Here is a 17,266-nt window from a genome sequence, read left to right as displayed (position 1 = left end):
ACCAAATCCGGTGGACAGGTGTATCACACCCGGACGCACAGAAAAGTTACATTGCACCGTTACATCAACTCGACAGGAAGTCCACCATTTTGAATGTAGTTGCCATTTTGGGCGATTCTGACACGTTGTACTTTGTCGAACTAGTCCGAGGGATTTTGTCCGACCGACTTGAATTTAGGTTCTATGGATAGAAAACATGTTTGGGATTAAAAATTGTATAAATAATTCGTTTCCATCGATGTGTGTGCCCGTAGTGTGGTGGCCATTTGGAGTGTCTCGCCATGAAACTACGAGTTGCTTTAAATCTTATGTACATGGACCGACCTTCTCCAAACATCACAGGTATGATAACAGCCCCGCCCTGAAGACCCCTGTGGGGTAATATTCGTTCATAGTTATAGCGCCCCCTGTTGGCCACTGGAAATGACACTTTTCATACTTTCACATTCTACGTCGAGCTGGTTGATCACATGAACATAAAGTCGGGTCACAATAACCTAAACATGTAGTTGATGATATATTGAGACATTCGTTCGACTTCGTCACTGGCCGTCGCCGTGACGATGCAGCAAAGTTTGATGTCTCGCCGTGACACAGGAAGTTGATGTTTAAGGTCAACAGTTGCTTGAAATCTCACGAAACGAGTGACATACGTTCAGTGTGGTAAGACGATACATCTGATGTGTTTTGCGAGTGGGCGTGGGAGCGAGAAGACTCAACTTGATTATTCAATCTTGTCAACACAGCATTAGTACATTCACCTTAAACTGTTCATTTGAAAAGAAATCTGTTTTTCTCCATTTTTTCCCTGTTCACAATGAAATGGATTGTTTTGAACCAAAACATGAGCTGCTCTGGAACTTTCTTTAAAGTGTGTAAATCTTGTACCTTTGTCAGCTACATAAAGTTTCACTTCGTTTCATTTTGAAATTATAATCATATTTAGAATTTGATGCATGCAATACTCTAAAACAAAAATATTCAGCCCAATGTTGTATATTATGAATTTGGCTCTATGAAAACAGATCAATACAGGGAGCAGAAAGGCCCTAATGTGTTTCAATAGACTGCCACAGAGGTGCATAGTTTTGCCTGCAGTCACTAATAGGCTATAAGTAGGACTCTAAAAGATGTCTGATGTATGAAAATACGATCAAAATCCATTCAAAACCTAAATCATATTTCACAAGATTTCCAGGCACCAATCACAGAATCAAAATTAAAATGAAATAAAAAAGTCAATATTTGCACTTCCCATACCTCAGATTAAATGTTCAAGTTAAATGACACACTCTGTTAAACGTGTTGGTTGTGTGTTACAGTTTGCCACAATCTGTTGTCCTTTGTTTGCAAACATGATTTACTTCTTTTGAAAGCTCCAGAATTACATAATTACAAGCTTTCAGGACAAAGGTTTTGTCATACAGTGATTCAGTTTAATTCAGCTGAATGAAAATGATCAAACTCAATATGTGAACTATTGAATATTGAACAGAGCTTTAGAAAAACCTGATCACAGGCCTGAATATGAAATAATGCATCTGTGTACTAAAAATATCATTTCTTCTAGGAGTGTTTTGCTGTTCTCATTAAGATACTAATCTTGCAGACATTCCTGATGTCGAAAAGTGAGAGAAAATCCTGTTTATTTTCACTTACAGATTATGCCTCAGTAAGGCTAGACGTCATACAAATCCAATGATAATGAACAAAACATGAGATTTTAAGAAAATTGTAGCAATATTCAAGTTGTCTTATTTTAATTTTATTTTTAAATGTACATCCAAAACTATTTAAAGAGCTGTCTGTTAGATGATTTGACCACAGCCCATTGCCATTGAAAAGTACATTTCTTTTGTGTATTGAATATCATAATTCTTATGTGAATGTATATTGTTACCATTGTTGTCATATACCTTATTACAACTGTGGTTAATTTGTCAAAATTAAATTAATTAAAATGAGCAGAAATAAAGATTATCATTCATCTTTAAAGGAGTTGAGCAATGTCTCAATTCCTGGGCCATAGAAAAAGGACATGAAGTATGCAGTAGATAAGGTTGGGACGTGTGTATGACTCCCTCTGGTGTTCAACAATTGTTATTACATGTGGAGACAACTGAGATGAAGGGATTTTAATGGTCCAATTGTGCAGACACCATCCGTTTTCTACCCCTTCAACTCAAACCTCTCATTCAGTTTACACGAGTGACTGTCTTTACATTACTGTCATTTGCAATGTTAAATATTGCTCAATATATTTAGTAGAGCACTGTACTTCCTGTAGTCAAATTGCTATATTTTCACTATATTTCAAAGGAAAATATTGAACATTTTAATACATTTTGTAGTAGCACCATGTCCAACAGAGGAAAATTGATCATATCTGTCATTATGATCAGGAAGCAAAACCTGCTTCAGTGTTTATGGTTTATTAACCAACATAAAAAAAACAACCTGTGGACCTCATTTGACCGTTACACATATCTTTACATATGTTCCTGTACCTCTGGACATATTTATGTTTAATAATAAAAAAAAAAAATACAGTTTATCTGTTGATATTTTGCCATATTGTGATCCAACACAGATTTGGGAAATTTCTCTTTGTGATTTTAATGTCTCACTAGTAACCCACAGGAAGTTAAAGACTGAGCTCTCACGTGTGAGGTCTTCATGTAACAAAACAAAGCAACTGAAAATTTAGATTTCAGGTCACAGAAAATAAAATCAGCGAAAACAAAACATCATGTGGAGCACTTCTCTTTAACTGAGTGTATGGTCCCCTCTAGTGTTCATCAAGTTGAATTACTGGAGGAAACATTTGAAAATGTTTATTTGGACAGAATGTTAAACCCTTTTGCTACATGTACACTCCCCTTTACATGTTTTCAAAATATTCTTCACACAATCAATGGAAATTTGATGACATTTTGGCAGGACTAAAACATTTTAAAAAGGTATCCAAGACACCATTTAAAAATGCTGCACAAAGCTATGAGGTGAAAAGAGAAATGAACAAGCCGAACCAGTTATTGTAAGAACAATAAATAAAGCACCACAAAACAAACTCAACTCAAAAACCAAATAATAAATACTCAAGCTAAATCTCCAAACAATCCCATAAGTAAACATAAACACTCGCTTTAAATGTGAAAAACGCTGCTTGTTCTTATGGAGCAACTTTTGACTGCAGAGTTTGATGTGTCTTGTGACAGCTTGACAGTGACGAAAAAAACCCGTCACTGCCTTCTTCCTGAAAGCTGAATCAAAAAAATTGCCTCAAAACCCGTCAGCTGTATCTGCTGTAAAAACACGCTGCCCTGAAATACACTGTGTGCATGTTGAGTTTCATAATTAAACAAGACCGTCACCTGTTGTTTGTAATAGAGATACATGATAGTAGGCTTCTGATTAGCAAAATTCTACTTCCAAATGAGACTAAGATAAAAACAAGATTAAAATGATTAAATTAAATGTAATGTTGATGAGAGCCCTATTTTAAAAAAAAAAAAACCCTGAGTACAATCCTGGAAATGCATAAAGGTATGCACTTTTTTTGAAACTTTTAAATAATATATTTTTTGGTGTAAAACAGTTTGCTGTGCTCATCAGCACACTCACCTCGTAGAAAAATATACATTTCTTTAAACACCGTCTCATCTAGTCTGTCTCTGAATGTGCATTGGAGGGCTATCCTTTCCATTTCAAAAGAGCTGTTTTTTGGCTTTATTTTGCCCACTGCCACAGTCTGCTGCTCTGGAGCTGCCTTCTTCACCGTCCTTGGCCTCGCTGGATTTCACGGGAGTCAGCTCAGGTGGGATGTCTCCTACCTACGCGTGAACAAAAACAATACACACTGGTATCAAGAGGAGCAGTGTGGAGATGACACTGCTGATGGCGGGCACTTCAGTAACTTCTTATCCTAACTGTGCCATTGTTCTGTAAACAAATTCTAAATTAATGTGAACACTTGAGTTACTGTCTCCAGCCATAACAAGGTGGCAGCAACTCCCTACAGCCTTTTTTTTTTTACATGTTTTATATGCCAAAGTCCAATAGTCGACAATTATGTTTTCTACAGTCGAAAAACTAATTTAGTTTTCTGACATCTTTACCTCCCTTTCTTCACCTCGACACACCCTCCACTACACACTGTTTTCCTGAACTGACAGTTGTGATTATTGCTACTTAATGCCACAGCAGCAGATACCACAATACACACTTCCTCACAACAATTTGCAGATACCTGATTCTGGGACTAAATGTAAATATGAACTGCTTCCATCTCTACCTTCCACTTCCTTCCTTTAATGCACGCAGCTTTATTCAGATATCTGTGGCTCGCTGCTGTCATTTGACAAACTGCAGCATTCATGTTACAGCACTGCAAATAACTGACTGTTCTTAGCTAGCTGTGGGCAGCAGGAACCAGCTGTGAACACAACTTAATGCAGATAACTTGTTAGCAAACAGTTGCTCATTCATTCCTCGAGCAGTTGGAGAGCAACATAATCATTTGTCTGCGGTCCACTTTCTGATCACCTGGTGAGTGAAAGTCTAATATTCACCGTTCTTCGAACTTTGCTGCTCAGTGAAGCTGATGGAGCTGCAGGTTCAGGTGATAATTCTCTGTAGCGAAACAAGGGAACCTTTTTATATCACGGTCACGCTGTCATGAGATACAATATGATTATTAAAATATCAGTTATCAGGATGTGTTAAGTGCCATGAAATAACCCGTGTTGTGATTTGGTGCTATATAAATAAAATTGAATTGAAGTTATAGCTACTTTAAGTCCTCTGATGACCAACTGTTATTGCCGTGTGCAGTATGCATAGATGTCCTGTATACCATGTCACTGCTGTATTGTGATAGACACAGACAACACAGGGGCCAGCTCATTACACTTCCCCATGCTACTTGTACTCTACATTTCCTACTGTAAATGATCCCTTCAGCATTGTCACTGCATGCAACTGTAATTCTCGTTGCTGTAGATGATAAAAAGCACCTTAGGCTTTGAGAAGTTATTTTTCGTGCACCACTGAACAAAGTGCTTCTTGGCAGCCTTCAGACTCGCATCGTCCGTCTTCTTACAGTAGACCCTGATCACCTGCTCAGAAAAGTGATCCGGGAGAAGTCCAGACACCTGACAAGACGGACAGCATCACATAGTTTAAAATGAGACATAAATCCAAGATGGAGACATTTAAAAGACATGGAAAACACATGAAACTGAAATGTGCGAGTTGCTCATGTATACAAATATTTAAGATTTAAATTCTGTGATCGTTGCTTCAGTTCTGACCTGGTCCTTGCGTATCTGGAAGGCTTTAGTGAAGTCATTCTTGCAATAGAAACGCACATTGTCGATCGGGTTCTTTTCCTTCATCCCATAGTCCAAAACAATGACCTAAAAAAGATGGAGAAGTTTTTGGATCTAAAAGTGCAGTCAGTCACAAAAGGGAAAGAAACTAAGTTCACAGGATAAAGGAATTCCCTCCTTTGGGGCTATGGACAAATGAAGTGTATGAGATTAAGTAATTAGATGAAAAACTCACGTTGACTACAAAGTCCTCTGGCTTCAGACCGACGGCCTGACTTCCACTCTCAGTGTTGGACAGGGATTCTTCCCACATGTGAATAATCTCCGTCTTTTAACGAGAAGAGTCGACAGATGATACTTATTTCAACTTGGCACCATTAAGTGAGTGACTGAGAAAGTTTTTAATCAGATTGGTATCATATCTTCATATAATAATAAAAAAAAAAAAAAAAATAGTAATGAGCATATTGTAATTAATAGAGATTAGAATAGAGAAGAGTGGAGTCGAAGCATCAGGCATTTAACAAAATCAGATGTCTTCGCTCACTCGAGCCTCATTTGAATGTCAATTAGCCTATTCATGATAATTTAACATCTGTATGTTATTACTGTCAGTTATTCTACCAAACAATGTTGTCATACAAAATTTAAAGCGCTCTTCAAGAACCATAATAAATCATCCCACAACCCAGCTGCCTTTCTTTTCTTTTAATTCCATTCGACATCGTTGTAAAGCACAACAGTGCTGTGTAAGTAAACGTTACTCTTATGATGATGTAAGAATAATGTACGATCGGTCAGAAAGCCTTTAGGATCCGTGACCTGATGGAAGATATTCAATTTAAGACATGAGGCACTTTCAGACCAAATAATGTCTGTTGTTGGCAACAGTTTAAAATCGATGCAGGAAATGCATGTAGCGCCAGACAGAGACAAATAGTCTGATGAAAAAACTCAACTGAGTGAATTAGGAGCGACCAGGCTCTTATTATTTGCCTTGTTTTCAATTTGTACTCAAAATACACAAAGTTTAAACTCATTCTTAAAATTTATTATGCAGGAAAATTGTCTGAACACTAGAGTTTGTAAATCTCAACTCAAACTCAGTCAGGCTCAATTTGGTCACATTTAGATCAGGCACAGATTATTTCATTATTCTGGTGGGATTCAGAGTGTTGGGCTCTGCACTGCAGTGGATAAATGATCTAGACCCTGAAGTTGAAGATGAATGTGAAGTAGACAGTCTCTGTTTTCATTCACTAAACAGCTGCCCTGTAGCCACCAGCTCAGTTTGCAGCTTTTTTCTATTAGATATTATTTCTATTGCTTATTCTGAGGACAATGGTGGAGTAGGTAGTTTTTCAATGTGGCCAGGGACGTGTTTACATTCACACTGCACATGAATTTGCAATCGGCTCCGGCGCGTCTTGGGTGTGTTCACACCTGTACTTTGAGCTGTCCACTTATGATGGGATCACCAAAGACTCATTTTAAAGTCAAGTGTGACCAGGGCCACACAAACCAACACACACCCGAGTTACGGTATTTTCTTTGTTTGGGTGAGTTTCGCCCAAACACTTGTAGAGGCGCCGATGGATGATGTTGCGCAGGATCTCCCTCGCCTCTGCCAGCTCCGGGGAGGAGGAGTTGAGTATTTGTTCAAACACATGATCTAAAAGACAAACAAAGAAAAATTCGATTCCAGGGTGGGTAAAAAAAGCAAACCAAGAACATCAAAGTTACTAAATTACTTATTTAGTGTCTTTATTTGAAACTATAAAAAGTTACATGAATAAACTTGTGGTTTTCAGTCAAAACGTGCTGTGTAAAGAACTGCCACAGAAGAATATTACAAAGTGAAAATTGTTTTCAGTGCAAAACACAAAGTAGTCTTATTTGAAGATGGTTTTCATTCCTCTATATTATATCTGCCTGGATTCAAACCAGGGTTGGGATAGTTTGTGCAATAAATCATTATTGTTTGTATATAGTTCATATATATTCTATAGGACTGATACAAAATAAAAATTGTACACCACTGACAGAGGAGTGGCACACAAAGTAATGTTTCATTGTGCTTTAGAAGCACACCTGTTCAATTAGTGAACAGGCTGAGACCATTTATTGTTTGATAACCTTATTTTGATTCCTCATAAGGAAAAAAAAAAAAAAAAGCTGGCCCATGTGATTAGTCTCTCTCTCCTCCTTCCTTTGGCATCAGCAGTATTTTAAAATACAAAATACTCATATCCACTCACTGCTTGCATTACTGATGGTACAGATTTTCACACTCCATTCTTGGTTTGTGTTATTTTATTTTGAATAAATTTAACTTGTTTTAAGTGACCGTCTTGCGTGGACTCCCTACTTGTCGCATTCTCTGAGACCGTCTCTGTCTTTGTGTAAATGTTCTGCAGACATGAGTTAACAATACAACGTGTCTGTGTGTAATGACCTGTCAGCTTGGTGTAGGCCTCCATGTCTTCTATGGCGTTGGAGAGATTGAACATCTTCCCTTCTGAGCCTGCAATCTGGATGTGTGGATCGGCTTTTAAGAAGGCCTCCGTGATCCTGTTAAAAAACGTCCAACACATCATCACTTGTGAACACACTTTGCTGCATTCGATACGAGAGGTTAAACCATGAAGGAAAGCCAACAAGCTGCATCAGAGTGACCAGCTACTCACATCGTCTCGATGATACAGCCAACTTTGTGCTGGTAGGCTCTTCTGTGGAGAAAGTTCCTGGTGTGGAACAGGTCATATAGATTGCCCACCTCCTGTTCAATAAATTATAAAAGAATTATCTTTATTTTAGTAGCCAACTTTCATCTAATTTGAGGGCTGCTTAAAATTGGATGAAAAAAAACAACAAAAAACAGCCGCAATAAAGTCAGCACCTTGTTTCGTGTGCAGATGAGCTTCTCCCCTTCCACCTCACACACCCTGGCAAACTTCAGGAAGCGGCTGTGGTCAAAGTTGTTCTGGATGCCCAGATGGTAGCAGTCCCTGAGTTAAGCGGGTAAAGAATTATGTGGGAAAAAAAAAGGTATCAGGACTGAACAGAAAATATACATTTTGGGAAATTAGTATTGGAGAGACAAATCAATAAGCCCCACCTGGCAAAGTAATCCCACTTATCCACATCAATGCCAGTCTTTTTGTTGGCCACAATGTCGTAGAGGAAAGACTTTTCTTTTGGGCGGCCTTTATATAGCCACTGCTGAGACGACAGGCAGAACAATGAACTTAACTGGTCCAGTTTTTTATGCATTCAAGGTGTTAGCCTTTGGTTTGCAGGTGTTGTCTGTGTTTTTATAGTAAAAAAATAAGCAATTATAGAAAGATAGAAATATTATTATAATATTATAGACATATAGCTAATACAAGGACAGCTGAGCTTGTTCATTATATACGAGTGAGAATATACGTATACATACACATACATAACAACAAATGGACAACAGGGTAGAGTACAGAATCTGTAGGTGACGGGTTTGAGGTGGTAAAAGTAAACAAGCCACTATTACCGGCGTCACCTCACCGATAAACTTGCATTTCGCACTGTGATGTCTGTAAAGTTTTCTAACTGAATTTTCCAAGAAATCTGTACTCTTAAGATCAAAAATAATAATGGGTTGTATATCTAAAAAAACAACCTTAAATTTCATCCAAATTTGGTGCGGTCTATAGTGGGCTGCTCTGAAACCAAACAAATTGGGACTTTGGAAGGAAACAGAAAGGGAAAGCCACAAGTTTCAATCTTACTTTAGTTTTGAAGGCTTTCTGCTGAATAAATATCCAAAGGCCACTAAATACTGAAAGGTCTGTTTACACAGAAATGATAGTGAGCCACAACCTCACATATCTCTTACTAGGCTCTCCCAGTAAGGACTTTTTTTTTTTTTTCTCCGTTAAAATAGGAGTTTTTCCCTCCTACCTTATGTGGGAATTGTTGAATTGTTGGGTTTCTCTGTATACTACTGTAAAGTTCTGCTGTAAGGACTTTAATGTTTTGTGTGCCATGAAATAACCTGTGTTGTTATTTGGCACTATATAAATAAAATGTTATTGAATTGAATAGGCTGACATTCCACTTTTATAGTATCGTATTTTTCTTATTTAAAAAAGAAATAAATTCTAATCCATTTTCGAAGGCGTGTCATAATGAGATTATGGTGTTGCTGGTGCTTTGAGATAGAGAAACGCCCACTTAAATGACCATTATCTGCCCACCGTGAAGCCAAACATCAGTGCCGTCACTTTCGTCCATATGCAGGTCAAATTATAAATGCAAACTGTATGTACAGGGTTGTAATAGCGAGCCAGTAGGGGTTCAAAGAAAGTTTTATAGACAGTGTGGTAAGTTACTTTATATACAAATCAGATATGGCTATATGAGCTACAATGCTATTGATGGATTGAACACATTACTTGCAGGTACCTCCTTGTCTTGAGCTGCTTCAGTGTCCAGTGGTCCGTTAATCTGCTCCTTAATAAAGTCCAGGTCCACTCTCAGGTCCAGGCCGTGCTCCTCCATCACTGGCTCCAGGTCGTTGTCTTTCACCAAGTAATCAAACATGGCGAGAGAGGCCTTCTCATGCTGCAAAAGATACAAACGTATTAATAATTAACATTCAGTAGTTCTCATCAGTTGTCCTTATCCGAACAACGCAATCATTATCTAAAGCCTTTAACTGTCACACTATAAAGCCAAATGACGTTAATGCCTTTTTAAAAAGTGACAATAAAAGCCTTCTTTACAGACGATGCTGCTTATTGCTGTAACTTCACACCATGTTGTCAAGCAGCACAACTATGGATAAATGAACCAAGTTTATAAGAACAACATTATTTAAACTGTCCTTCACTAAGGGAGCAGAGTTTAGTGGGTAAGGTTAAAAGCTTACATGATTTGAGAGTTTACCTGACAAGTGAGTACAGGATTTGTGTCAGATGGAACAGTTTAAAAACTTTTGAATTCACTGATGATTTAGATGTAAAAAACAAAAAAAAAGTATTTAGGTTACAGTGCAGAGGTGACAGCCCACATCCTTTTCCTGTTACTTTTGAAAAATAGCCGTCTGAAAAACCTTTCTAGACAGCAGTCATTATCTGCCCCTCTGCCTTTTCAAGTAGTTCTGTTGGTTTCCAGACACCGCATGGTCATCTTTTTCAAAATATCTTGCTAAAGCAGTTGGCAATTTATTTTACGAGCACCAGAACAGGGAAATTAGAAATCAAATAAAAGCTCTTTAGAAATCAAATAAAAGCCTTTTAGGCATTTAATGCCAAACAGAACTGACCAACCTTTTTAATAGTTGCTAATCAAAGGGGGCATATTCTGTACTTAATGTGACCCCATTTGTTTCCCTTAACTACTAGTTTCATTTAACATTTCTATCTCTCCATTATCTCTACCCCATTTATCCTGAACAGGGTCATAGTGGGGTTGGACCCTATCCCAGTTGACTTTAAGTGAGGGTGGACAGTCTGCCAGTCCATCACAGGGCCAAAGAAAGACAGACAATATAGCATTTAAATCAGGTGTTCTTACCTTCCATTTAATTTCTGGTCGTGCTTTGGGGATGAACATACCATCAAACATATGTGAAAACGGTCCATGTCCTGGAACGGGAGGAATACAGTGTGTGAATGTTTGTGAACGTTACACTCGTGCTGTATCCCAATCTGGAAACTAAATGATGAGAAGCATAGTTTTACTTCCATTTTCACTCCCGCACACACCCTGGACCAAAAAGGCCAATGTCTGAAACATGTTAATAATCTGCGTACCACTGTGAAAGCAAACACGTTTAAACTGGAGGGTTATAATTTTTTCATATGCAAACCCTTATCCTTATCTTTTATATGCTTATGTAGAGGCTCTAGAAGTTGGTTTAAGTTCACCTGGATGTCCTCTGCTCCACATGAAATGTATGTTAGTGTCTTGTGTTTTGAAGAGTTACTAAAATCATAGACATATTAGACTATGGACCTGCGAGATTTTTGTGCGTTGTAAAAGTTACAGGCAGTATATCCACAAAACCACTCACCCAGGTCGTGGCAGAGCCCAGCGATCTGCACACAAAGGATGTCTGTGGGAGAGATGAGGAGTTCTGGCTGCCTCTCATTCAGAGCTTGGACAAATTGTCCTGCCAAATGACACACCCTACACAAGCACACAACAGAACAACTTATTCCAGACCAGATATACAAAGAAGACACCACAAAACATGACGAATAGATAATTGTGTGGAGAAAAATAATTAGAGAATTTGGTATTACTTGGTAATTCAGTGAATCCTTGCAATTAGTTTATTCAAACGGGAAGATTATTACATGGTCACTTAATATACCGCAGCCTTTCACCGCCATTGATTCACTTTATATTTCTGCAACCCCAATTGTTGGAAATTGCCAGCAATCTTTTTCATGTCAACCTTAGTGCGACAGGAAGGTATTTTTTTTTTCTTGGCATAAGGGGGAAAAAAACCCCGTTTTTTTTGTCCCGATGAAATACAATTACAGCATTTGCTATTGTGCGTTCTGCACCGCTTGATTATAAAATGCAGTGTTGACAACTTCCAAATTTGAGTCCCTATTGACTACAGAGTGAAAACTGTGTTTTGTATTAGTGAGACTACTTTTAACATAGTGTGTGTTTGCATTTACTGTGGTTTTGGAGCGTTACATGTGTTTTTAACAGCAAAACAACGTAGGTTGATGATAAACCCTGATCTAACTGGGAGCATACCCAATGCAGTGTTCAAAGCGGTTGTGGGACGCTCCAGGGAAAACGAAATAGGTCCCTCCCAGCTGCTTGATGTTTCGTAGTCTCTGGAACTGAGGTGTGTCTATGATTTTGATGAGAAGTGGATGTAACTCCACATGTCCGTGGATGGGATCATTGAACACCTGGCAGTCGGCAGAACGACAAACAGTCATCATTCATCGTCAACGCAGAGAAATGCCAGTATGCCAGTTGCAGTGCTGCAATATATATTTGAGTGAAAGGGTGGTTAGAAACCAGTTTTCAACCAAGACATCGGGATAGAAACCCCAAGTCCTTATTAATAGATCACTTCTCTGAACAAAAGTTTCAAAGTTCTTTATGAAAAAGAGACTAAGACAGGACCGGCTCTAAACACAGACATTAGACATAACTCAATGCTGACATCCAATATACCTATATTTTTTTGTGTGATTTAAAACATGATGTAAAAAGATAAGTAGATGTAAAATGGGAAAAATGGATTAAAAAAAACAAACAGGCTGTCAGTGCAAGAGATATTTCTTGGTTCTAGTAAATAAAGCTGCCACCTTGCTCTCTTTAAAATTCACCTCCAGGGATTTAGGACCTACTCTGTCTTCATTTCACACAAAACAATCTTCCCTTTTAACATTGTTTTGTTGCATTTAACCTTTATCTGTCTGTTTTGAGCTGTAGGCTGAAAACAAATAGGGCAGAGGATGCGTTTCATACAGAGACCCAGGTGTTGTTTTATATTTTCACTGCTCGTCACAACAGAATGTCTTATTTATTGCTATAGCCTTGAAAGCGTGAGACGTGAGGCTGTTGTTCACCTTGTTTGCCTCAACTTGTCTCTGCCACAGTTCCCTGAGGCTGTGCAGGATCTCCAGGCGGTCACCGAGACACCTAAACAGAATAAAGCAGAACAAAATGGAGTATCATGGGACTGAAAGAGCTGACGAGGCAGGAAGCAGTGGAAGTAGTATTCAGATCCTCCATTTGGGTATTATTAGTGCATAAGCAGCAAAATGAGATTGTGAATCATTTGTATAGTTCATGAAATGAAACCATGCAAGAAGTTTAGAGGCAAAAATAACTATTTTGTGGAGCCGTTAACAACTTATAGACTTCTGAAATGTGAACCTGACAACACACTGCTGTTTGAATGGCGTAAGAAGACAAAAAAAAAAGTTGGAAACCACTGGTTTAAAACTTGTTTTCCTTCCATTTCTGGTGGCTTTAGGGGCTGTAGTAGCAGTGGGCATTTATTTTAACAAAACCTATGCATTTTTGTGTTTTTATCTAAAATGTATCTAAAAATGAGCTGTCAGCCATAGAAACGATAATAACCAAACATGGGTAAAAGAAAGTGTGTAGTGAAGCTATAGTTAGGTGCTGCACCCAAGTATTACAGTGGTAAAGAAACCCTGGAAGCGTGTTACATTATCCATTGTGTCAAAAGTTCATATTAAGAGTAAAAAGTGGAGTTTAAAGAGTACGTTATTTTCCTCTGAAATTTAGTGGACTGCAAGTATAATGTAGGGTCAAATTGAAATGTTCCAGAATAGTCCAAGTGCATTATAGATGTACTGAAGTAGAGCATTTGAGTAAATGTACTTCACCAATGTGTGCTGGAAAGTGAGGAGAGAAACGCAATCGGGGTGACTCGATCTACTATTAGTGCTCTGCATTGATGGGAGGAAACTTCCCGTGGTCACATTTCCTTGCATGCACACTTACTCTACGCCAATCTTCTCGAGGTTATCATCCTGGAGATACTGCAGCGCCACACCCTTGATGTTGTGAGCTGAATGACAGAAGAAACAGGAGTTCGGATGTTTGCTTTAGATGTCATAACAGCAACAAACAGACAGGCGCTGAAAACAGCCAAGAGATTTATAAGACTGCCTCTACTTACCAGATATCAATTAAACCAGAAAACAAACCTTTAAATGTATGCTCCCATTTTCCAAGACCCGCTCGTCGAAGGTACTGGCACGTTTCCTCCACTCCCCATCGCCTGTAATCCGAATCCGGCTGCCGGACCACTGACACTTTCTTCTCCGGCGTTTTGAACTCGTCCGCTGGGCTCACAAAGGCTCCTGATGGTCTTTTGCGATTCGACATGTTGAGCTGCCACACAGGCGGTTCTTCGTGTTAGTTACGAGAGACGAAATCCAGACGAAATCGTTGAGCACGCCGACTGCAACAGCTGATCTGACAGACTCGCACAGGGGATTCACGGGAGGTGAAAAATACCCGGGTTTTGTGTCTCTGTTGGGTGCGTCAAGTTAAAAAGAAACGCAAAGGGCCTTTCCGGTTACCGATTTCAAAATAAGATAATGACAGCCTCAAAATAAAAGTCCTTTGAATCCTTTGTTGAAACATTGACAACTGGCTGAATAAAACCACATGCTACAGGATTTATAGATCAAAATATTTTCATTTTGTTGAGTTATAATGCTTTTTATTAACTTAATTCCTTTAATGTTGAATTATATAAAGAAGTAGGCAAGTATGCAAAAACAGCTAAAGTTACCAACATGTAATTTTCAGTTATTTACCACAAAATCAGACCGTGCCTTTTTGCAGTGTGTTGCACCACGGAATTACCGCAAAACAAAAAACACAGGACTACAACCTGCTTTCACTTCCAAACAGATCCAAACTGGTTTGAAAGGGCAGGTTTTAGGCAGAAGATATAAATTATTCACCCAGCAGTAGGGCCTATTATGTTATTTTAAAGAAATTAAAATTGCTGATAAAAATAGGTTTCTGTTTCCAGTCTTTCTGAGGGCCCTCTTTCCCTCTCTACCCTACTACTAAAGTGATAGAGCCCCAAACTATTGATATTGCTGATACACCATCTTCTTTTGGTATCAGTAGTGCCAAGAGCATCAATACCAAAATGTAAGAGAATGATCCATCACAGACCACTTTTCTTGCTGCACAGCACATGGACATTTAGGCCGACCATTAAATTAAATCTATTACTCACAATAAAGTAGTGGGCTACACAGGAATGCCTTGTGTGGCATATTATTTTGTGGCAATAAATACATACTCATAAGTAGCTATAACAATACAGTCATGTCATGAATCATGACATATTTCTCTCTCTCAGCTGCTTTTAACAATAAAAAGTATTAATTTTGATATTGTCACTGGGGATTTTGGCTGATATTATTTGGTTTCAAATGAAAAGTAAATTTTACCCACTGCTCTACCACATCTCTCTAATATTCCTGTCAGTACAACATGGCACCTTTTAACTAAAATGCAGTAATGCTTGAAAAAAACCTCTGAATGGATTAGGTTGTTATGATTTTAATTTGGAAGTTGAACCCTTTGCTTCCGGTATATTGTCGTGCGCTTGCTGCACCTGGCTCCTCATTGGTTAACGTGCTGTAGAGATGGTGGAGCGAAGGGAGCGGCGCGCAAACACCAAAACCCCGCATTACGTAACGTGACGCAGCGAAACAAAAAATATTTAAAGGCGGCCGTTTGAAATATTGTATTACTACTAATTTCTTATAAAGAAAGTATGGTTATAGTTTGAAGTTACACACACGTGGTCTCAGAGAGAGCAGCAGCAGTAACACCCGAGTTGGCGTAACAGCACTTTCAGTCAAATCGAAGATGAGGAAGTATGATGATTATGCTCATAATTGCAATCATGCGATTACACAGGTCAATAATTGTGACACTTGTAGTGATTAACCACTGCCTTTAAATCGGTATCAATTCTCTTAGGCCATTTGCCTTTTTAATTTTTTAAGGTATGTGCCAGGTATGTTTTTTTCACTCATTTCAGAGAGGTTTCCCCAGTTCTTCTTTGTATTTAGTAGTCTGTCTCCGTTAACTCTGCCTCTTTATGTGATCCCAGACTGACTCCATGGTGTTGAGATTAAAGCTCTGTGGGGATCATACTACCTTTTGCAGGACTCCTTGTTCTTCTCGCTGCAGGTAGTTCTTTGTGGCTGTTTGTGGGTGTTGTCATGCTGTAGAATGAATTTGGGGCCGACCAGACTCCTTGTTGATGGTATTACGTGATTAATAAGAATTTAAACATCTAAAGTGCCTGAAATGTTTGCACACTGCTGCGAATAGTTAAAAAAAAAAAAAAAAAAGGCACTATAGATGAATGTTGAGTGCTAATCTGGCACAACATTTTAGTGGACTAGTATACGCTGCTCTTGAAACTAATCATCAGTAAGTCCATTTCAGGTTATACTGACAAAAATCACGACACATATACTACATTTCGTATCCTTAAATCCCTATAAAAGGGAAAAAAGTCTTTTAAATAGAGGAAAAAGGGAGAACAGAAGAGAGTGGGGTATCATGTGGGAGGGATGTGTAATATGGATTCAGTTTTATGTGTAATTTTATATCTGCAGAATTCCCTCTAATGTTGGGCGAGTTTAACTCTAAAGACACACAACAAAGAGTAAAAGAGCTTTATTTCAAATAGACCAGGCACCATTAGTTAGGGTTAGGGTTAGGATGTGTAAGGTCCCTTGGGATGCCTTGGGATGCTTGAAACTTCACGAAATGTGTGACATACATCCGGCGTGGTGAGACGATACATCTGATGTGTTTTGCAAGTGGGCGTGGCCAAAGGGCTCGCTCGCCGTGACACAGGAAGTTGATGTTTAAGTAATGAAGTAAAACATTTTGTGATTTAAAAATAGATCGAAGGGAACGTGTTTAAAGGATTGCGCCTTATCTTATCTGATGAAAAACACAAACTACTGCTGAAAACCGGCATATATGGATCTGTTTGAAGTTTGTTTGATGCGGCAGGAGATGCTGCAGGTGGTGGTGGTGATGATGATGATGATGATGAGGAGGAGGTGCTGCTGCGACACACACTGATCACACACTGACACGATGCTGTTAAAAGGGAAATGTGTGTGTGTGAAACGAGCCTTCCTCTAAAACAGGAGGCGGGCCTGTCGCGAAGGAACATGGTCTGACAGGCCAGTCTGCTTTTTAGGGTGCGAAGCCCTATTGTTTTTCAAGGTATTATTTTTCTCTTTCTTTATTATTCTTACGAAAAGTGATTTTCCTTTTTGGAAGTTTTATCATATTCAAAAACTCATGAAAGTGAATACACATATCTCTCCCGGCGAAAAATTTCGTATTCTAGTGGAGTCACGAGTGGGTGTGGCCAAACGGTT

General features: G+C 38.6%; 1 protein-coding gene across 2 annotated transcripts; it reads right to left on the bottom strand.

Annotated features, from left to right (window-relative positions):
- Positions 1–2,819: 2,819 nt before the first annotated feature.
- LOC138193231 (deoxynucleoside triphosphate triphosphohydrolase SAMHD1-like) lies at positions 2,820–14,333 on the bottom strand. Of its 2 annotated transcripts, none has more exons than XM_069141134.1 (16): positions 14,030–14,333; positions 13,824–13,890; positions 12,917–12,989; positions 12,087–12,247; positions 11,386–11,501; positions 10,887–10,957; positions 9,774–9,932; positions 8,449–8,552; positions 8,230–8,338; positions 8,018–8,109; positions 7,786–7,901; positions 6,863–7,002; positions 5,566–5,658; positions 5,313–5,417; positions 5,016–5,153; positions 2,820–3,833 (listed from the first exon to the last, which is right to left on the bottom strand). In XM_069141134.1, the coding sequence occupies exons 1-16, from the start codon at positions 14,208–14,210 to the stop codon at positions 3,708–3,710; spliced, it is 1,851 nt and encodes a 616-aa protein (XP_068997235.1). In that variant the 5' UTR covers positions 14,211–14,333; the 3' UTR covers positions 2,820–3,707. The 2 variants fall into 2 exon arrangements, with proteins under 2 accessions (XP_068997235.1, XP_068997236.1); XM_069141135.1 differs by having other exon boundaries at positions 8,449–8,549.
- Positions 14,334–17,266: the final 2,933 nt, after the last annotated feature.

This window comes from Embiotoca jacksoni, unplaced genomic scaffold (assembly GCF_022577435.1).
Source record: "Embiotoca jacksoni isolate LCO1_2020_lvr unplaced genomic scaffold, fEmbJac1.0.p SCAF_9, whole genome shotgun sequence".
Taxonomy (NCBI): domain Eukaryota; kingdom Metazoa; phylum Chordata; class Actinopteri; family Embiotocidae; genus Embiotoca; species Embiotoca jacksoni.
Note: the sequence above shows the minus strand (reverse complement) of the source record. Positions and strands in the feature narration are given on the sequence as shown.